This window comes from Macrotis lagotis, chromosome 1 (assembly GCF_037893015.1).
Source record: "Macrotis lagotis isolate mMagLag1 chromosome 1, bilby.v1.9.chrom.fasta, whole genome shotgun sequence".
Taxonomy (NCBI): Eukaryota; Metazoa; Chordata; class Mammalia; order Peramelemorphia; family Peramelidae; genus Macrotis; species Macrotis lagotis.
Window position 1 is genome coordinate 493,326,038 of NC_133658.1, and position 21,491 is coordinate 493,347,528.

General features: G+C 35.5%; 1 protein-coding gene across 1 annotated transcript in view; it reads right to left on the minus strand.

Annotated features, from left to right (window-relative positions):
* Positions 1-21,491, minus strand: part of BACE2 (beta-secretase 2) — a 200,894-nt gene that overhangs the window by 53,276 nt on the left and 126,127 nt on the right. Inside the window, exons 3-4 of the mRNA XM_074213848.1 lie at positions 7,006-7,222; positions 3,122-3,250 (exon numbers count right to left, since the gene is read on the minus strand). Of these exons, the coding sequence (XP_074069949.1) occupies positions 3,122-3,250; positions 7,006-7,222 (346 nt within the window). The remainder of the gene's footprint in view (positions 1-3,121; positions 3,251-7,005; positions 7,223-21,491) is intronic.

Sequence of the window (21,491 nt, forward strand, 5' to 3'; positions counted from 1 at the left end):
TCTGGTACTGTTTTAGCCCCCCTTTTGCCTATCCCCCCTCCCATGTTCTTGATATTTTTTACGTTCAGATTATTTTTTGTTCAAAATGCACAGAAATGCTGCTGATCTATATCTTTTACTTTAAATCCTTAAATTTTATTGAAGTAGTTAATTATTTCAATTAGTTTATTAGTTTACTCTCTAGGGAACTTTAAATAAAACATCAGATCATCTGCAAAAATGTTAGTTTTGTTTTCTCCTTGTCACTTTTTCCTTCAACTTCTTTTCCTTGACCTGTTGTTATAGCTAGAATTTCTAGCACTGTATTGAATAATAATGATAAAAAAATGGTCATGCCTTGCTTTACCTCTCCTTTTACTGGAAAGGCCTTTAGTATATCCCTGTTTAAGATTATCCTGACTCATGGTCTTGGATAGATACTATTTATAATTTTAAGGAAAGCTCCATTTATTCTTATGCTTCCTATAATTTTTTAAAAATAGAAATGGATGCTACATTTTATCTTTTGATATGATCATATATTTTTATTGTTTCTTTTATTAATATGGTAAATAATAGCTATAGTTTTTCTCCATTCCCTGATAACTCCCTCTTTTTCCCTTCTTATCTCAAATTACTGAAATGCCTTCCTCCTCTAAATCCCCTTTTACTTTTGATTTACAGGAAGATGTGGCCACTCTTTCCAAGGCAATCTATTTTCATGCAGTCATCAATTTCAATCCAACTTCTCTAACAGATTGTTTCTTTTATGTTATCTGCTCTCACTTATCACAGTCTTTATACTAGCTGCTTCCTATTGCCCATAAATATGCCCACGTCTTTCCCTTTTTCAAATCCAACCCACCACTTGATCCTTCTATACCAGCTATTATCACATATCTGTTCTCTTTTTTTTTTTGTGGCTAAAATGCTTGAGAAGGTCATGTATCAAATTAATTTCCTCTCATTCTGTTTTCATTGTCTAAAACACGGCTTCTGACTTTATCATCTTTAAAGAATCTCTAAAGTAACTAATAATTGATTGCTTAGTTGCCAAACATAATAGACTTTTCCCCAATTGTCATCCTTTTTTTTTTTTTTTTTAGATTTTTGCAAGGCAAATGGGGTTAAGTGGCTTGCCCAAGGCCACACAGCTAGATAATTATTAAGTGTCTGAGGCTGGATTTGAACCCAGGTACTCCTGACTCCAAGGCCGGTGCTCTATCCACTGAACCACCTAGCTGCCCCCAATTCTCATCCTTCTTGACCTTTCTTCAGCATTTGATTATCCTCTTCTTATTGATGGTCTTTTCTCTCTAGGTTTTTGGGACAGCACTTTTACCTCATTCTCTTCAATATTTCTTCTCTGTCTCCTTTGCTTTATCTTCTTTCAAATTACCTATGTACCACAAGATTGGGCCTTTTCCTCTCCTTCTTCTAGTCTATACTTCTTCACTTGGTGATCTTCTCAGCCCTCATGGATTCAAATATCATTTGTATGCTGAAGCTTTTCACATTTATTTAATTAGCTCTAACCTCTCTCCTGACCTTCAACTCATGTCTCTAACTGCCCATTGGATATCACAAACTAGATAGCCTGTAGACATTTTAAATGAACTGAATAAACTGAACTCATTATCTTTTCCCCTAAAAATCTTCCCCACTTCCAGCTTTCCCAGTTATTAATGATTCTATCATCTTCTCAACCTAGATGTTATCATTGACTCCTTACACTGTCACACTATCTAATTTTGAGCAATGATTTTTTAAAAAAATAATTGCAACATTTTTTGAATACTCTTCTCTCCTCTGACACTGACTCTACCCTGGTGCAATCAGCCAATTTATTAAATTTCCACTATGTTAGACCCTGCACAGGTTCTCATCACCTCAAGACTAGACTATTGTAATAGCCAGCTGGTTATTCTCACTGCCTCACATCTCTCCCCATTCAAGTCCATTTTCCACTCAGTTGTTAAAGTAATCTTCCCAAAGCTGGGAACTGACTGTGTCATTCCCCTACTTAATAACTCCAGAGGTTCCCCATGACTTCCAAATTAAATATCCTTTTGCATGCAAAAACCTGGTTCTGCCTTCAGTTTCCAGTCTTCTTAATCTTATTTCCCTTCACACACTCTGCAATTCAGTGACCTGGTCTCTTTGTTTCTTCTTCAGAACCATCTGAGTACAGAAGCCAGATATGAATCAAGGACCACTGGATACAAGGCAATCAGGTTAAGCATCTTACCCAAAATAATACGGCTAGTGTCTGAGATCACATTTGAACTCAGGTCATTTTCACTCCAGGGTCAGGGCTCTATCCATTGTGCCACCTAGATCCCTGACTGGTTGGGTTACAGTGACTCTGAGAATATACCAAGAGGAATCTTCATACTTTTCCCCTCTTTTTCCACTTTTCATATTTACTAGGTTGGGAGATGTCAAACAAAAAGAATAATTCAGACTTTTATAATCCTCTTCTACCTTCAATATGTTAGTTCTTTCAGTTCAATATGTATGTCAGATACCACATGTTCCCTTGTATTTGTCTAGGAATGCAATCTCCTAGAACTTGAATTCAAGGAATGGGTGAAGAATTAATGACTCAGGGGCAGTTAGGTGACACAGTGGATAAAGCACTAGCCCTAGAATCAGGAGTACCTGAGTTCAAATCCAGTTTCAGACACTTAATAATCACCTAGCTGTGTGGCCTTGGGCAAGCCACTTAACCCCATTTGCCTTGCAAAAACTTAAAAAAAACTCCCAAAAAACAAAACAAAAGAATTAAAGACAGGAATAATTTATAAAGATGACATATAAATAAATCATATATCTATATATATATAAAACATAAATTGGAATAGGAATGATTTCTACTCTTTCCTTCTTCCTCTTTCCTATATTGAAACACTCTGTTATAAATATGAGTAAAGAGGAGTTATAATGGAAAACTTAGGAGAAGAATGAGAGAATTTAATGTAATGAGGAATTATAAAATAACATTTAAATATGACTGTCATATTTAATGCTATATATGCATGTACATTTATAGCCAACTCAAAGTGTAATTATTCTGAAGGAGATTAAGGGAAAAACTCCACAAATCATGTTTTTCTCTTCTTTAGGATTAAAAGATACCCACAAGACTACCTCCATTGGTACCAGTTCTGTCTCTTGGTAATCCTGCACCACACATCTGTATGGAAAATATATTGGAGATATTTGCTTGCTTCACAAGGGAATCAAAGAATGTCTCCAATGAATTCGATGGCTATGAAAAATTAAATCAAAAGTACAATTACTTCATCATTACTCATATTTTGGTTAAAAAATTATCAAGTAAACAGGAACAAGCAACATACTCTAAATTTTCTTTATGAAAAAAAGAATAAAAAATTATAATAAAATAATTCAGAAATTATAAGCAGTACTTCCTATGACTTCTAAATCTTCCTTTCTGTGCAGCTTAAATATTGCAATATTAGCTCATATTTATTACTAGATATTATATCTACTGTTTTGACTCAAGTGCAAGGCAGATATAAAGAGACACACTGATGGAGATGGTATATTAATAATCTCTGAAACAATGATTTGCTTGCCTAGAAACAGGACTGGCATCTCCAGGTCTTTTTCATCCTCTCTGTCTCAGTCTACCGGCATATATATGTATATATGTTATATATACATGAATGCACATACAATACATACAAACATATAAATATCCCAAAGTCTTAGTTCATCTCAATGTCTAGAATCTAATGGTGAGTACTTAATAAATAAATAAATATCTGTTAATGATCAGACCTGAAAGTACTAAGCTTTTGACAGATTGCCTATCAAACTATGATCAATATATATATATATATATATATATATATATATATATATTTGTGTGTATTTATATATTTATATATGTATGTGTATGTGCATATAATGGTAGATCATGATATATGTCTGTCTCATTTCTGGATCATCAGTCAATTTCCCCCTCTTAACTATATAGCAATATCACAACATTCTATCCTGGACTCTCATATTCCTCTATATCTTTTCTTGGATACCATAGGTTCAATTATAATCTCTGAGATCATTCTCATATCAATGGATATATATATATATATGTTACTATTTATTTCCAGTCTTTCTTGAGCTTTGAACATTATCAACTATTGCTAGAATTTCCAACTAAGTATTGTCTAGGCATCTCACATTCAATATGTCCAAAACAGAACTTGTTATCCTTTCAGCAAAACCTATGTTTCTTCCTCTAATATGATATTATTCATATCTTGATTCATAGTTTTGGGGTTAGCAATGCCTCTTTGCCCTCTGTCATGCCCTATATCATATTAATTGTTCGCTTTTGTTAACTTTCTCTCCATGTCATCTGTATCTTTCCTTTTCTCTTTTTCTTAAATATCCATCACTGTTTTAGGACCCCATTACTTCTCTTTTAGCCCAGGGGCTGGCAAAATATGGCCTCTGGGACAAACATCCCACAGCCTGTTTTTGTATAGCTCATTGGTGAAGAAAAATTTTTACAAGTTTAAATAATAATAAAACTTCATTTCCAAATGTACGAAAAAACTAGACTTCCTTAACTCAGATCTTTTTTTTTCCATAGTTATCTTCCACTTGGCTACTAAAGTGATATATCAAAGCACAAGGCTGACCACATCTCTTCCATGCTCAATGAACTCTGGTGGCTCCCTTACTTATAGGGGTAGAAAAATCAAGACTTCCTTTAGCACTTCCAATCTTACTCCAGTCTGTATTTCTAAATTTTTTATGCATTCCTCCCCTTAATGCATTTATTCTATAGTGTAGCCAAAATGTCTACTTGCTATTCCTTATACAAAGGAATCAATATCATTATATAATCTTTGTGAACCTTGTAGCAGATATTCATTACATCTGGAGTTCAGTCCTTTCTCAGTCGGTCCTCTTAGAATTAATATTTTCCTTCAAAGTCCTGTTCAAATGTCACCCATCTAAATGAAGCCTTTCTTGATATCCTCAGAGGTTTATTGTCCTCCTCAATTTCTTTGTATTTATTGTGAACATATTTTAAATTTGTGTATAAAATTGTTTATCCTGTGATAAAATCTAAACTTCTTAAAGATAAGAAATGTTTTATTTTTTTCCTGAAATACCTAGCCTAGGACCTGAAAATTGTAGTTATTAAGTAAGTATTGATCAAGTATTTTTAAAAAATATTTTATTAGTTCTAAAAAGAAGTAAACATTTTAACTGCTATTATTCGCTCTCTCTAGCTTTGTTTACTGTATCTTCTCAATGGACACAGAACAAAAGATAACTTATCATACACATTACTGATTTTAGGAGAAGCAAAGTGCTTAGTTAACTTTATTTCAGGTTCTGGTTTTGAAAGTTGCTCACAATAGTCTTGATTAAAACACTTTGGTTCAGGTTAGAGAATAAGTAGAAGTGGATTGGATGTCTGCTTTTAATACTCTTGGCAGATGAAAGAATGGTTTTTCTTTAGAAAAGAGAATTTTTCTTTTTTGGGGATCCAAGTTGGTAATCAAGTCTCCCTTTTGTTCCCTACTCTCCTATCATTTTAGGCCTAATTGTAGGTCACTCTTCCGGTGTCATCAATCCAAGAACACTGGTCATAGTATTTACTCATTCCTATTCTTGGTCATCCTCTGTTTTTCTTAACTATCTTCACATTACTAAATCTCTCAAAACTTTTTGAAGTTCATTTTTTATGATTCATCCCCCTTTCTATAAACTGTCACTGTCTTTTGGAGTCTAGTGAAATATAATTGGGTATAATCTCTTTAAAATTTTAATGAAAATTATGGTTATCTTTGGAAGTTGTATAATAATAAATATTGCCTCATCATCTATATTACAAAAGTTTTATATTCTTAAACTTCCAAAAATTTCATATTTACCCAAACTTTTAGCAATGGAATACCATAAAAACATCTCAAAGAAAACTATTCTTATTTACCTTACTTGGAAGTAGAGATATATGCGATGTTTTTCTAATGATTATATAGTCAGACAAAACTATAAAAAAAATTACTTGTCTTCAGATATGGAGAATGCCCTTTATATGGTCCTTTCTATTAAACCACTAGCCCAGTTCTCCAATTTGATTCTATATAATCAAACAATGTATTACAGGAAGACAATGGCATGAGGTATTCCTCGATTTAGCATTAAAGGGAGTTCAACTTCTCTCCCAATTGGATGGATTTTCATATAAGAAAATAGATTTATTTGTCCTCATGAAAAGAAAATTTAGATTTTTTAATTAAAGTGGTGGAAATACCTCTGGTTTAAACTGTCACAAAACAAAGTTTCTTCTTTAATTTAATTAATTTTATGGAAAGATAGGATACTACCTATTTAAGTAATCTACTTCATCATCTTACCGCTCTAACTTATCACTAACTTTTTTTTTTATCACTAACTTTTTAATTTGTTTGGAGTTTTATCTGCAGTGATGGAGGAATTTTCCTTAAAGACACTTTGTTCTTATGGAAAAGTAATAAAATAGCTTTTGAGGACTGCTTCAAAGTCCCTTCTAAGTGATTAGGTTCTTATTTTTACTCTAGCCAGAAAAAATCTCTTCTTTCACTTTCCTCATTTGTAAAAGTTCAAATTTAAAAATTTGAGGAGGCTTTACCTATACTAAAACTCTTAAATGTAAGTAAAATCATGGCACTTTTTTTGATTAACACTGTTAATTATATAACTGGAAAATAATAAATTCTTACAATAATACAACATGACATTTGTGATAATTTTCAGAAGGTTTTATAGATTTTCTTACTCTATATTCCAAAAAATATAAATTAAAAACTTTTTAAGATGTATTCGCTTAGATATTTCATTTTTTCTATTGTAAGTACCTCTAGATTCTTAACATTGAGAATTCATTCACATCTGAATTATTTCTAAATTTATAGAGATTTATGTATCCATTCTCATTATTTCATAGAGATCAAAATTAGAGAAATGATTTCTATGATAAGTGGAAAGGTTTACCTTGGCTAATGTGGCATAAGCAAGTCCAAGTATTCCATTCCATTTAGTCTCTGGTAAAAAAAAATCTTCAGATTCAAAAATGATAGCAATGTTGACAAGAAAAGTACTGTTGAATCCTTTGGGAATAGTAACCACATCTTCACCAACTAATCCAGTCCAGCTTCCTTGAGTATATTTAACATTGATATTCAAGTTTTTGGAGTGATATGTGCTAGACCTATAAATTAAATAAATCAGACCACAGTTTATATATTCCATTGTGTTATAATCCCAATAATTTCATCTAAATGTAGCAAACTTTTCTTTTGTTTGTTCTTTTTTACAAGGCAATGGGTATAAGTGACTTGTCCAAAGTCACCCTGTTAGGTAATTAATTGCCTGAGGCTGGATTTGAACTCAGATCCTCCTGACTCAAGAGCTGGTGCTTTACCCACTGTGTCATCCAGCTGCCCTTCATCAATTTTTTTTTTTGAGGACTGGGGAAAAGATGGAGATATGTTTTCACAGTATATACTGACTAGGTAAAATAAGATAGTAAAGTCCACCTATATTTTTAAGATTATGAAATAATTATTTTAAAACATTTCTAAAGATGGCAATGGAAGAGCCTCTCCTAGGTATTCTCTCCATAATATTTCTTTTTTTTAAATTTTTTTTATTAAAGATATTATTTGAATTTTACAATTTTCCCCCTCCAATCTTACTTCCCTCCCCCCTCCATGGAAAACAATCTGTCAGTCTTTACTTTGTTTCCATGTTGTACACTGATCCAAATTGAGTATGATGAGAGAGAAATCATATCCTTAAGGAAGAGACAAGAAGTCTAAGAGCTCAGACAATAAGATACCTGTTTTTTTTTCAAAATTAAAGGGAATAGGCCTTGAACTTTGTTTAAACTCCACAGCTCTTTATCTGGATACAGATGGCACTCTCCTTTGCAGACAGCCCAAAATTGTTCCTGATTGTTGCACTGATGGAATGTGCAAGTCCTTCAGGGTTGAAGGACATCACCCCCATGTTGCTGTTATCTCTCCATAATATTTCAAAAAATCTTAAGATCATGACTCTAAATTTTGAGAGACAGAACCCACAGAAGACCCAGTGAAGCAATTCTCCAGACCAAGGTAACCTGGAAAATAGTGGAAAGGCTCCACTCCACTGAGTTAGAGGGGCAGCCAGCCAGAGTTAAGAAACTTCAGCCTCCTAGAGGCAGCCCCAGGGCACCTGGGAGCCGTGGCTCACAGCAGTGGGGGAAGTTTCCTGACCTACACCCCAGGGAGCATTGGGCACAAATTGGAGGATCAGCGGATGGGACCTCTGCCAGAGTGAGCACACAAAGTCCAGGACCTCAGGGCAGCACGGTCAGCTCAGCTGTGGTGGCTCCATGGTAGCCCATATCCAGGAAACAGAAGCAGGTGTGGAGGATCGGCCTGTAAGCAGGAGCTCCCAGGCAACTGAGCCTTGAGTGCTCATCCCACCAAAGGTAGGGGAGTGGAGAGAGAATTCAGAGGTCTGTCCTTTGTACCTGGAACAGGACTCTGGGGCTCTGACCACATTCAGATCCTGATCACAGTCTAGGCCCCCCATAGAACAATGTATCCCCCCACATCAGTCCTGTGGCAGAGGGGTGAGCTTGTGGTCATTCAGAGACCAGGAAGGAAGTCAGAACTTCACACACTGAGATCCTTGTGGGGGGGTGTCCCTATAATACTCAAAACTTCAGAAAGCACCCCCCAACCAGGCACAGGTTGTAGAAATGAGTAAACAGAGAAAAAAGAGGAACATCACTGAGAAATACATTGTCTATGATCCCAAGAAAGATCAAAATACTCAATCTAAAGATGAGGAAGTGCAAGCTTCTGCATCTAAAGACTCTAAGAAAAATGGAAATTGGGCTTAGGCTATGACAGAACTCAAAAAAAGATCTTGAAAATCAATAAGGGAGACAGAAGAAAAATTGGGAAAAGAAATGAGAGAGATGCAGGAAAAACATGAAAAAGAAGTCAGCAGCTTAGTCAAGGAGATCCAAAAAAAATGCTGAAGAAAATAACATGTTAAAAAAACAGCATATGTCAAATGGATAAAACAGTTCAAAAAGTTATTGAGGAGAAGAATTCTTTAAAAAGCAGAATTGGCCAGTTGGAAAAGGAGATAAGAAAGCTCTCTGAAGAAAACAAATCCTTCAGATGTAGAAGGAAGCTGATGACTTTCCGAGAAGTCAAGACACAATACTTCAACACCAAAAGAATGAAAAATTAGAAGAACATGTGAAACATCTTATTGAAAAAACAACTGATTTGGAAAACAAATTCAGGAAAGACAATTTAAAAATAATTGGGATACCTGAAAGTCATGATCAGGAAAAGAGCCTTGATCTCATTTTTAAATAATTCCTACAGGAAAATTGCCCAGATATCCTAGAAGCAGAGGGCAAAATAAAAATTAAGAGAATCCACTGATCTCCCCCAGAAAGAGATGCAAAAAACCCCCAAACAACCCAGGAATATTATAGCCAAGTTCCAGAACTCCCAAGTCAAACAGAAAATATTACAAGAAGCCAGAAGGACACAATTCAAATATCATGGAGCTGCAGTCAGGATCACACAGGACTTAGCAGCAACTACATTAAGGGCTCCCAGGGCTCGGAATATAATATTCTGGAAGCAAAAGAGCTTGGAATGCAACCGAGAATCAACTACCCAGCAAAACTGAATATCTTCTTCCAGGGGAAAAGATGGACTTAAAATGAACCAGGGGGATTTCAAATGTTCCTGTTGAAACAACCAGAGCTGAACAGAAAATTTGACCTTCAAATACTGGACTCAGGTGATGCATAGAGAGTGAAGGACAAGGGTAAAACATGAGGGACTTAATGATGATGAACTACATGTATTCCTGCACAGAAAAATGATACTGATAATGTTCATATGAACCTTCTCATTTAATAGAGCAGGTAGAAGGAGCTTTTATGGATGAAGCATAGGAGAGAGCTGAATTTTAAGATATATAACAGATTGTAAAAATGGAGTCAATGGCTAAAAGGGAAATGTAATGGGAGTAAGAAAAAGGAGAGGTGGAATAGGCTAAGATATTTCACACAATAAGATTTTTTTATTGCAATGAGCTATTGCAATGATATGGAAGGGGGGAAGGTGAGGGAGAATGAGGGAAACTTCACTCTCATCAGAGGTAGCTCAGAGAAGAAATAGCATATACACTCAATGTGGTATAGACATCTAGAGTAAAAAGGAGAGAAAGGGGATGGGGGAAGGGGAGGGATGTGAATGATGGAGGAGAGGGTGGATCGTGGGAGAGAGGGGTCAGATATAACACATTTTCTTTTTTACTTCTTGCAAGGGGCTGGGATTGGAAGGCCTGTCCAGGACCACAGGGCTGGGTGGTTGCTGGGCCTTAGGGGTGGTATGTGGGCTCAGGGTCTCTTGGCCCCAGGGCCAGTGATCAGTCCACTGTGCCACTCAGCTACCCTACAGTACATTTTAGAAGAGGGACAGAGTGAAAGGAGAGAGAAAATATAGTATATGGTAGTGGGGAGGAATGAAAGGAGGGAGCTGTGATCAGCAACAGCAATGGTGGAAAAATATGGAAGTAACATTTGTGATGGACTTATCATAAAGAATGCGATCCACCTGAGACAGGGCTGGTGGTGTTGGAACACAGACTGAAGCACATTTTTTGTTCTCTTTCCTTTACTTTATTTCTCATGAGGGTCTATAGTTTTTTGGGGAGGGGGTATTATGTGTACTCTTTAACAAGAATATTTTAGTAATGTATTAAAAAAATTTGCACAAAAATTTAAATTAATTAATTAATTAAAAACATTTCTATTCTGGAATAACTCATTTAACTTCATTGAAATGCAGTTTTCTCCTTTACAAAGGAAGAAAATGGAAATTAGAGAAGTTAAATTACTTGAGCCAATAAGATAATTTCCAGTTCTACCATTAAATGATTATACATTTCACTGAAATAATGTGTTTCCTTTGCAAGTAGAGAGAAGTGTTAAAGCACTAATAAAAGTCCTAGAGTATAAAGAATTTTGCTGTTGGTGACTTCAAGTCAGATAGCTATTTAAAAAAGTTCCCCCAATTATATTGGGGTAGAATGAGATGACTCCATCAGCTGACATTAAAAAAATACACAAATGCATATGATTTACATATATAATGCCTTCATATACATGTATGCATATATACACAAACTACATGTGTATGTGTACATATCCATAGATACACACACATATAAATGTATACGTATATATATATCTGTATCTATCTATCTTTCTATCTATCTACACTCACTTTAAAAAGAAACCTCTGAATCTATTATGGCTTAAGTAAATCAGATAAAACTGCTTCTTCCCTCTCTACATTTAGTCTTCAAGACTTTCTTCTCTCTTCATTAAACATATATAAAAATAAGATAGGAAGAAATGAGAATATGACTATTTTTTTTTTTTGTGAGGCAAATGGGGTTAAGTGGCTTGCCCAAGGCCACACAGCTAGGTAATTATTAAGTGTCTGAGACCAGATTTGAACCCAGGTACTCCTGACTCCAGGGCCGGTGCTTTATCCACTGCACCACCTAGCCGCCCCTAATATGACTATTTTTGAAAGGAAATTAATATGACAGAGATTTAGGCGGTTTACTGTATTGGTTTATGTGAGGTACTATGAATATATTTTTTTTAAAAGAATCAGATTTTAACTGGTTAGGTAATAGTACCTTGAAGAGTACAGATATTAAATTAACTTATTTCTAGTTCATATTCTTACCCAAAACTAGAGGGTATGAGGTGGAGAAGTGAAAATGATGATCCAACAATATATTGGAAAATGAAAAAATACTAAAAACCAATTTTTTTTAGTTTTTCTTTTAAGATTTTGTTTATTTTAAGTTTTACAATTTTTCCCCTAATCTTTCTTCCCTTCCTCTACACCCCCAACAGAAGATAATTTGTCAGTCCTTACATTGTTTCCATGGTACACACTGATCCAAATTGAATGTGATAAGAGAGAAATCATATCCTTAGGAAGAAACCTAAAATATAAGAGATAGCAAGATCAGACAATAAGATGTCCATTTTTTCCCCTAAATTAAAGGTAATAGTCCTTGGTCTTTGTTTAAACTCCACAGTTGTTTCTTTGGATACAGATAGTATTCTCCATTGCAGACAGCCCCAAGTTGTTCCTGGTTGTTGCACTGATGGAATGAATGAGTCCTTCGAGGTTAATCATCACCCCCATGTTGCTGTTAGGGTATACAGTATTTTTCTCGTTCTGCTCATCTCACTCAGCATCAGTTCATGCAAATCCCTCCAGGCTTCCCTGAATTCCCTTCCCTCCTGGATTCTAGTAGAACAATAGTGTTCCATGACATACATATACCACAGTTTGCTAAGCCATTCCCCAAATGAAGGACGTTTACTTGATTTCGAATTCTTTGCCACCACAAACAGGGCTGCTATGAATATTTTTGTACAGGTGATGTTTTTACCCTTTTTCATCATCTCTTCATGGTATAGACCAGTAGTGGTGTTGCTGGATCAAGGGTATGCACATTTTTGTTGCTCTTTGGGCATAGTTCCAAATTTCTCTCCAGAAAGGTTGGATGAGTTCACAGATCCAGCAACAAACTAATAGTGTCCTAGATTTCCCACAACTCTTCCAACAATGATCATTATCCTTTCTGGTCATATTGGCCAATCTGAGAGGGAGGATCAGCCCCGGATCAGCCAGATTAACAACTAAATTGGAACGGGGAGTCTGAGGGCCCGAGAGCCGGACCTGCTGGATCAGCGGTGGGGCTGGACGACAAGGGCTTGGGTCCGGCGGGGAGCAGAGGCACTGGTGCTGGTGCTGTCCGCCCTGGAACTTGGGGACAGGGGCTGGGGGAAGAGTTCTGGTGCAGGAGAGCTGTGGACACCATCCTGGGCTCCTGTGGTCCCATTACAACTCAGACCTCCTCCCAAACAAACAAATGCAAACTACTTCTGCCTCAGGCCCAGGTGTGTGAGCAGAAGAACCAGCACAGCTGAGGAATGACCTCAGACCAGGGTAAAGCCCACCATTGATTGAAGGCAAAAGAATTCAATAGCTCCAACCGCTCCCTTCAAGCAAAGAGAGAAGGCCTCAAGCAAGGTCACAGACACTCCAGAGAAAGCAACCAACACCTTCTACTGGCCAGCCAGAGAAACTGCACTCAAGGAGTAAAGCCTTTAGTGATCCCAAGCCCTGGTGAACCAGCCCCCCCCCCCCCCCAACTCAAGGTCTTAGCAAAATGAAGAAGGGTCAGCGGAAAGGTGAATCCATAGAGAAATTCCTGGAAGGGAAAGATCCTAACTCAGAGAGACCTGGAAACTCTGAGGAGAACACAATATGGTCTCCAGCACAGAAAGACTTCCTTGAAGAAATAAGGAAAGAGCTTAAAAATTTGGGAGAGACAATTAATACCTTGCAACAAGAAAATAAAACCTTAGAAAGTACAATTGGAAAAATACAAAAGGAGAATAAATCTCTCACAGCAGCAATTGGACAAATACAAAATGAGAATAATTCTCTCAGATCCTCAAATGGGCAAATGTAAAAAGAAATTAACTCTCTCAAAACCTCAATTGGTCAAATGGAAAGCTTTTTCAAAAGTAGAATTGACCAACTGGAAAAGGAGTTGCAAAAAGTTAATGAAGAAAACTCCTCCCCAAAAACAAGAATGGAATCTTCAGAAACTAGTAACTCCATGAGACAGCAAGAGTCAGTTAAACAAAATCAAAAAATAGAAAAAATAGAAGCAAATGTAAAATACCTCATCAACAAAACCACTGTCCTAGAGAATAGATCAAGGAGGGGCAACCTGAAAATTATATGACTTCCTGAAAACACTGAAGAGAAAATAAGCCTGCACTTAATATTACAGGATCTAGTGATGGAAAACTGCCCTGATATCATGGAACTGGAAGGCAAAGTAGTTATTGAAAGAGTACATTGATCCCCACCAGAAAAATATCCTAAAATGAAAACACCAAGGAATGTTGTGGCCAAACTCCAGAACTATCAGATAAAAGAGAAAATCCTGCAAGCAGCCAGAAAGAAACAATTTAAATATCAAGGAGCCACAGTAGGGATCACACAGGACCTGGCTGCATCAACATTAAAGGATTGAAGGGCCTGGAACGAGATATTTCGAAGAGCAAGGGAGCTTGGAATGCAGCCAAGAATGTACTTTCCTGCAAAGCTGGGCCTTCTCTTCCAGGGAAAAAGATGGACATTTAATGAATTGGAAGAATTCCAAAAACTTCTGATGAAAAGACCAGAGCTAAACAGAAAATTTGGACATCAAACAGGAGGTTCAAGAGACACATGAAAAGGTAAAAAAAGGGGGGGGGCAGTAAAAGGAAAAAAATGCAATCCAGTAAGTTGAAACTGGCTATATCCCAGCATGGGGGTGGAAAAAGACTCATAAATCTTGAGAATTGTAACTCTAACAGAGAGAATATACCTAGCTAGAAATGATGGACATTCATGACCTATCCATGAGACTGCTATCTAATGGGATGTAACTGGCTTTAACCCCACTTGGGAGAAAGACTCTAATAACTCTCAGGAATTTTGACACTATTCAATAGAATATACTGAACTAGAAGGGACAGATGCTCCCAATTTTCTACGACTTAGAATGATTTAAAAAAAACTACCTCCTTAAAAAGGGGGACAGGAAAGAGACTGGAGGAGGGAGGGGATTGAATGGGGTAAATCTCATTACACTAAGAGGTACAAAAAACCTATGGTAATAGAGGGGAAGAAGGGAGCAGAGGAGAAACACCTGAATCTTCTCATCAGACTTGGCTTAAAGTCAATCTACACATACTCAGTTAACTTATAAAACATCTAACTTTTCAAGAATTAAAAGGGGAAAAGGGGAGGGGGTATTGAGAAAGGGAAGGTGAGTGGGGGACAATGGGGAAATAACAAAAGGAAGGGAAGGGGAAAAGGGAAAGGGGAAAGAAAGGGGAGGGTGTGATATAGAAGGGCAAACACACTGAAGGAGGTGGTATTCAGAAATAGAATACTGGGGAATATGGATAAAAAGGGGGAAAGGGGGGAAATACAAACAGAGGGAAGATAGCACAGAGGGCAATAAAGAATTAGTAATCATAACCTTGAATGTGAATGGGATGAACTCTCCCTTAAAACGTAAGCAAATAGCAGAGTGGATTAAAAACCAGAATCCTACAATATGCTGCTTACAAGAAACTCATTTGAAGCAGAGAGATACATATAGAGTAAAGGTAAAAGGTTGCACCAAAACATATTTTGCTTCAGCTGAAGTAAAAAAAGCAGGAGTAGCCATCCTTATCTCAGACAAAGCAGCAGCAAAAATAGATGGCATTAAAAAAGATAAGGAAGGAAACTTTATCCTCCTAAAAGGTACCATAGACAATAGTCATTTCAATATTGAATATATATGCACCCAGTGGGACAGCACCCAAATTCTTAGAGGAGAAGCTGAAAGAATTACAGGAAGACATAGACAGCAAAACTCTAGTAGTGGGAGACCTCAACCTCCGGCTATCAGATCTAGATAAATTGGATCATAAAATAAACAAGAAAGAAGTTAAGGAGGTAAACAGATTGTTAGAAAAATTAGATATGGTAGACTTATGGAGGAAACTGAATGGGGATAGAAAGGAATATACCTTTTTCTCTGCAGTACATGGAACTTATACAAAAATTGTCCATGTACTAGGACATAAAAACCTAATGATCAACTGAAGAAAGGCAGAAATAGTGAATACATCATTCTCAGATCACAATGCAATAAAAGTCATATGCAATACCGGGACAAGGAGATATAGACCCAGAATAAATTGGAAACTGAATAACCTCATTTTAAAAAATGAGTGGACCAAAAAACAAATTATAGAACGAATTAACCATTTTATCCTAGATAAAGATAATAATGAAACAACATACCAAAACCTATGGGATTCATTCAAAGCAACTCTCAGGGGATATATTATAGCTCTAAATGCTTACATGAATAAATTGGAGAAAGAGGAAATCAATGAACTAAATATGCAACTAAAAAAATAGAGAAAGAACAAATCAAAAATCCCCAATTAAATACCAAATTAGAAATTCTAAAAGTTAAAGGAGAAATTAATAAAATCTAAAGCAAAAAAACTATTGAATTAATAAATAAAACCAAAAGTTGGTATTATGAAAAAACCAATAAGATTGATAAACCTCTGGTCAATTTGATTAAAAAAAGAAAGAAGAAAACCAAATGGTTAGTATCATAAATGAAAAAGGTGAACTCACCACCAATGAGCAGGAAATTAAAGTAATAATTTGAAATTATTTTGCCCAACTCTATGCCAATAAATTTGATAATCTAAGTGAAATGGATGAATATTTACAAAAATATAAGTTTCCCAGGTTAAATGAAGATGAGATTAAATACCTAAACAACTCTATCTCAGAAAAAGAAATTCAACAAGCCATTAGTGAACTCCCTAAAAAAAAATCTCCAGGGCCCGATGGATTCACAAGCGAATTCTACCAAACATTTAAGGAACAATTGGTTCCAATCCTATATAAACTCTTTGGAAAAATAGGGAAAGATGGAACTCTGCCTAACTCTTTCTATGAAACCAATATAGTACTGTTACCTAAATAAGGAAGAGTTAAAACAGAGAAAGAAAATTATAGACTTATTTCCCTGATGAATATAGATGCATAAATCCTAAATAAAATCTTAGCAAAATGATTACAATAAGTCATCAGTAGGATAATACATTATGATCAAGTAGGATTTATTCCAGGAATGCAGGGTTGGTTTAATATTAGGAAAACTGTTGATATACTCAATTATATCAACAACAAACCTATCAAAAACCATATGGTCATATCAATAGATGCTGAAAAAGCTTTTGACAAAATACAGCATCCATTCCTATTAAAACACTAGAGAGTGTAGGAATAAATGGACTGTTCCTTAAAATAATTAGCAGTATCTATTTGAAACCATCAACAAGCATTATATTCAATGGGGAGAGGCTAGAGGCATTCCCAGTAAGATCAGGGGTGAGAGAAGGGTGCCCAATATCACCACTACTATTCAATATTGTATTAGAAATGTTAGCATCAGCAATTGGAGAAGAAAAAGAAATTGAAGGAATTAGAATTGGGGAGAAAGAGACTCTTTGCAGATGACATGATGATAGAGAATCCCAAGAAATCATCTAAAAAACTACTGGAAACAATTAGCAATTTTAGCCAAGTTGCAGGTTATAAAATAAACCCTCATAAATCCTCAACTTTTCTTTATATGTCTAGCAAGATACAGGAGGGAGAGAAATCCCATTCAAAGTAACCTCAGACAATATAAAATATTTGGGAGTCTATTTGCCAAGACAGACTGAGAATCTTTTTGAAAACAATTATAAAATACTTCTCACACAAATTAAATCAGATTTAAATAACTGGGCAAATATCAGCTGCTCATGGATAGGGAGAGCTAATATAATAAAAATGACAATTCTACCAAAACTAAACTATCTGTTTAGTGCCCTACCAATCAAAATTCCAAAAAATTACTTCAACGAGTTAGAAAAAATTGTAAGTAAATTCATATGGAGAAATAAAAAGTCAAGAATTGCCGGGAGCTTAATGAAAAAAAAGTGCAAAAGAAGGTGGCTTAGCCCTACCTGATCTAAAATTATATTATAAAGCATCAGTCTTCAAAAACTGTTTGGTATTGGCTAAGAAATAGAGTCGTGGACCAGTGGAATAGACTAGGTGCAAAAACAGGAGATGATTATAGTAGTCTTCTGTTTGATATACCCAAAAAGTCCAGCCATTGGGATAAAAACTCCCTCTTTGATAAAAATTGCTGGGATAATTGGAAGTTAGTATGGAAGAAACTTAGATTAGACCAACACCTCACACCCTTTACCAAGATAAGATCCAAATGGTTACAGGAGAGAGACATAAAAAACAATACTATAAGCAAATTAGAAGATCAAGGACTAGTCTACCTGTCAGATCTATGGAAAGGGGAGCAGTTTATGACTAAGGAAGAATTGGAGAACATCACCAAAAACCAATTAGATGATTTCAATTACATTAAATTAAAAAGCTTTTGCACAGAGAAAACCAATATAAAAGAAATGTAGTAAATTGGGAAACAATCTTTACAACTAATGATTCTGAAAAAGGACTCATTTCTAAATTATACAGAGAACTGAGTCATATTTTTAAAACAAAAAGCCATTTCCCAATTGACAAATGGTCAAAGGATATGCAAAGGCAATTTACAGATGAGGAGATCAAAGCGATCCATAGCCATAGGAAAAAATGCTCTAAATCATTAATTATTAGAGAAATGCAAATTAATGCTTCTCTGAGGTACCACCTCACACCTCTCAGATTGGCCAATATGACCAGGAAGGATAATGATCATTGTTGGAAGGGTTTTGGGAAATCTGGGACACTACTACACTGTTGGTGGAGCTGTGAACTCATCCAACCCTTCTGGAGAGCTATTTTGGAACTGTACCTAAAGGGCAACAAAAATGTGCATACCCTTTGACCCAGCAATACCACTACTGTGTCTATACCCTGAAGACATGATGAAAAATGGTAAAAAACATTACTTGTACAAAAATATTTATAGCAGCCCTGTTTGTGGTGGCAAAGAATTGGAAATCAAGTAAATGTCCTTCAATTGGGGAATGGCTTAGCAAACTGTGGTATATCTATGTCATGGAACACTATTGTTCTACTAGAAACCAGGAGGGAAGGGAATTCAGGGAAACCTGGAGTGATTTGCATGAACTGATGCTGAGTGAGATGAGCAGAACCAGAAAAACACTGTACATCCTAACAGCAACATGGGAGTGATGTTTAACCTTGAGGGACTTGCTCATTCCATCAGTGCAATTGGGAACAATATTGGGCTGTCTGCAAAGGAGAGTACCATCTGTATCCAGATAAGGAGCTGTGGAATTTTAACAAAGTGCAAGGACTATTCCCTTTAATTTAGGAAAAATCCAGATATCTCATTGTCTGATCTTGGTACCTCTGAGGCTTCTCTTCTTTTCTTTAAGGATATGATTTCTCTCTCATCACACCCAATTTGGATCAAGGGACAACATGGAAACAAGGTAAAGACTGACAGAGTGCTTTCTATGGGGGGGGGAGAGGGGGAGGGAAGCATGATTGGGGGGGAAATTGTAAAACTCAAATAATATCTTTAATAAAAATAAATTAAAAATAAAAAAGAAATTATTGTTGGTTACTATACTAGTAAGAATTCCTAATTCTTTTAAAGCTGATTATTTTTACTTTGCTGTCATCAACACTTTTCACTGCATTGTATATTGTTCATAGAATTCTCCCTAGCTTTCTTCGAAATCATTTCCTTTTTTATTACTTAAATCATAATATTATTTTATTATTCATTTATCTTCCTATACACACACAAATACACACATATGTATACACACACATATTTGCAACTAAGTGGTACAGTGGATAGAGTTTTTACCCTAGATTCTGAAGGATATGAGTTCAAATTCAGATATAGAAACTTACTAGGCAAGTCACTTAATCCTGTTTGCCTTAGTTCTGCATCTGTAAAATAATGTGGAGAAGGAAATGGCAAATCAAGAAAACACCAAATAAGGTCAAGCGAGTCAGTGAAATGATGCAACTACAAGGATGATATATACATATACATACATTTACACACACACACAGACACATATACACTATATATGACATATTTTATATATATATATATATATATATATAAATTTCCCATATACAATATATGATATTTATCAGATTCTCATTCTTTACCCTTAAAATGGTTAGAAATGTTTTTGTATACCTTTAATTGGAGTTAATGTTTTGGACTAATTATTTTTTTAATCTACCTTTCCCCCTAAATTCCCCCTTTTTACTTTCCTTTCTATTTCTGTACTTAATAAAATGTCTTTCTGTATCCAATTCTGTGTGTGCTTGTGCTTAATATTTTTTTAATCAGTTCAGGTGAGACTGGGGTTCAACTGTCAACCATCTTCTCCTAATTGGTTGGATAGCTGCTAACTTGGGCACTCTAATTTTGTGAGATAATTTTCTTCAACTTTCCTTTCCCTTTCTGCCCTCCTTCCTTCCTAGTATATTTCTCTTCCACTTTCTTTCTGTTCTTGCCTTAAGATTATAAAGACATAATAGAACATTGCTCAGGTCTCTTCTTATGTGAATGCTGATAGGGTTCAGAGGTCAATATATCATCTCCCTACATTATAATGTAATGAATTTATCTGTTTTTGTCTCCTATGATAATTTGTGATTATTTTTTAGGTTTCTGTTACTTCTGCTGCTTTAAATAAAAAGTTTCTTTCAACTCTGACTTTTTATTCAGAGTTTTTTAGACTTCCTCTAAAGGTTAATTTTTGCCCCTTTAGCATTTTACACAGTATGGTTGGGCATGTTTTTCTTGGCCCTAGGTCTACATCCTTATGGACATATGCCTGTAATAGAAGATGGATACAAAAAATTACTTTAAAAACAGTCAGAGACATCAAATATCAGAAGAACCTGAGGTTGGTGATCAATCTTAACAACACAGAGCAATATTTTCAGCTATGTCTGAGTAAATATAGCTCAAGAATTCTGACTACTTTTAGAGTTACATGAAATGACACAAGAAGAAGAAACAGAAGAACGTCTCAATTTTTATTTTATATGTTTTCTCTGACAAGTATTAGGTAAGGAGAATAAAAATGTTAATAGGTATTTGAAATCCAAGATATAAAGAAATAGTAAAAGAATTTCTAGAAACACTCAGTGAATTCAAAGTGATAGACCTGGGTAAATATCTTAGGGCATTAAAAGTGATGGGCATGATTGCTGAACTATTGCAAGTAATATTTTAAAGATTTTGGAAAATAAGTGTCGGGGGACCAGAGAAGAGTAAATGTCTCATTTTTCAAAGAGACAGAGGCAGAAAGATAGAGAGAGAGAGAGAGACAGAGACAGAGAGAGACAAAGACAGAGGGGGAGAGAGACAGAGACAGGGAGACAGAGAAAGAAACAGAGACAGACAAGAAGAGAGCCCACCGGTCAGTCAGCCAGACAAAGACAGAGACAGAGACAATGAGAGAGCACCGTATAGGGTAATTGAATTTTACTTCAATTCTTGGTCAAAATCTAGACTATAATATCAAAGGGATGATTTGTGAACATTTCACCAATAGGCAGTATGACTTCATTAAAAGAGGAAGTCTAAGGCTAACTTAATATCTGGAAATTAAGTTGACAGAGATAGTTTACCAAAATATTATCAAAGTTTTTGACAATTATTGACTCTATGTGTAAAAGATTGAGTGGTAAGAATTAGAAAATGAGAAAAATGAATTCAAAACTGGATGGACAGCTGATCTAAAAGTACAGTAACAAACA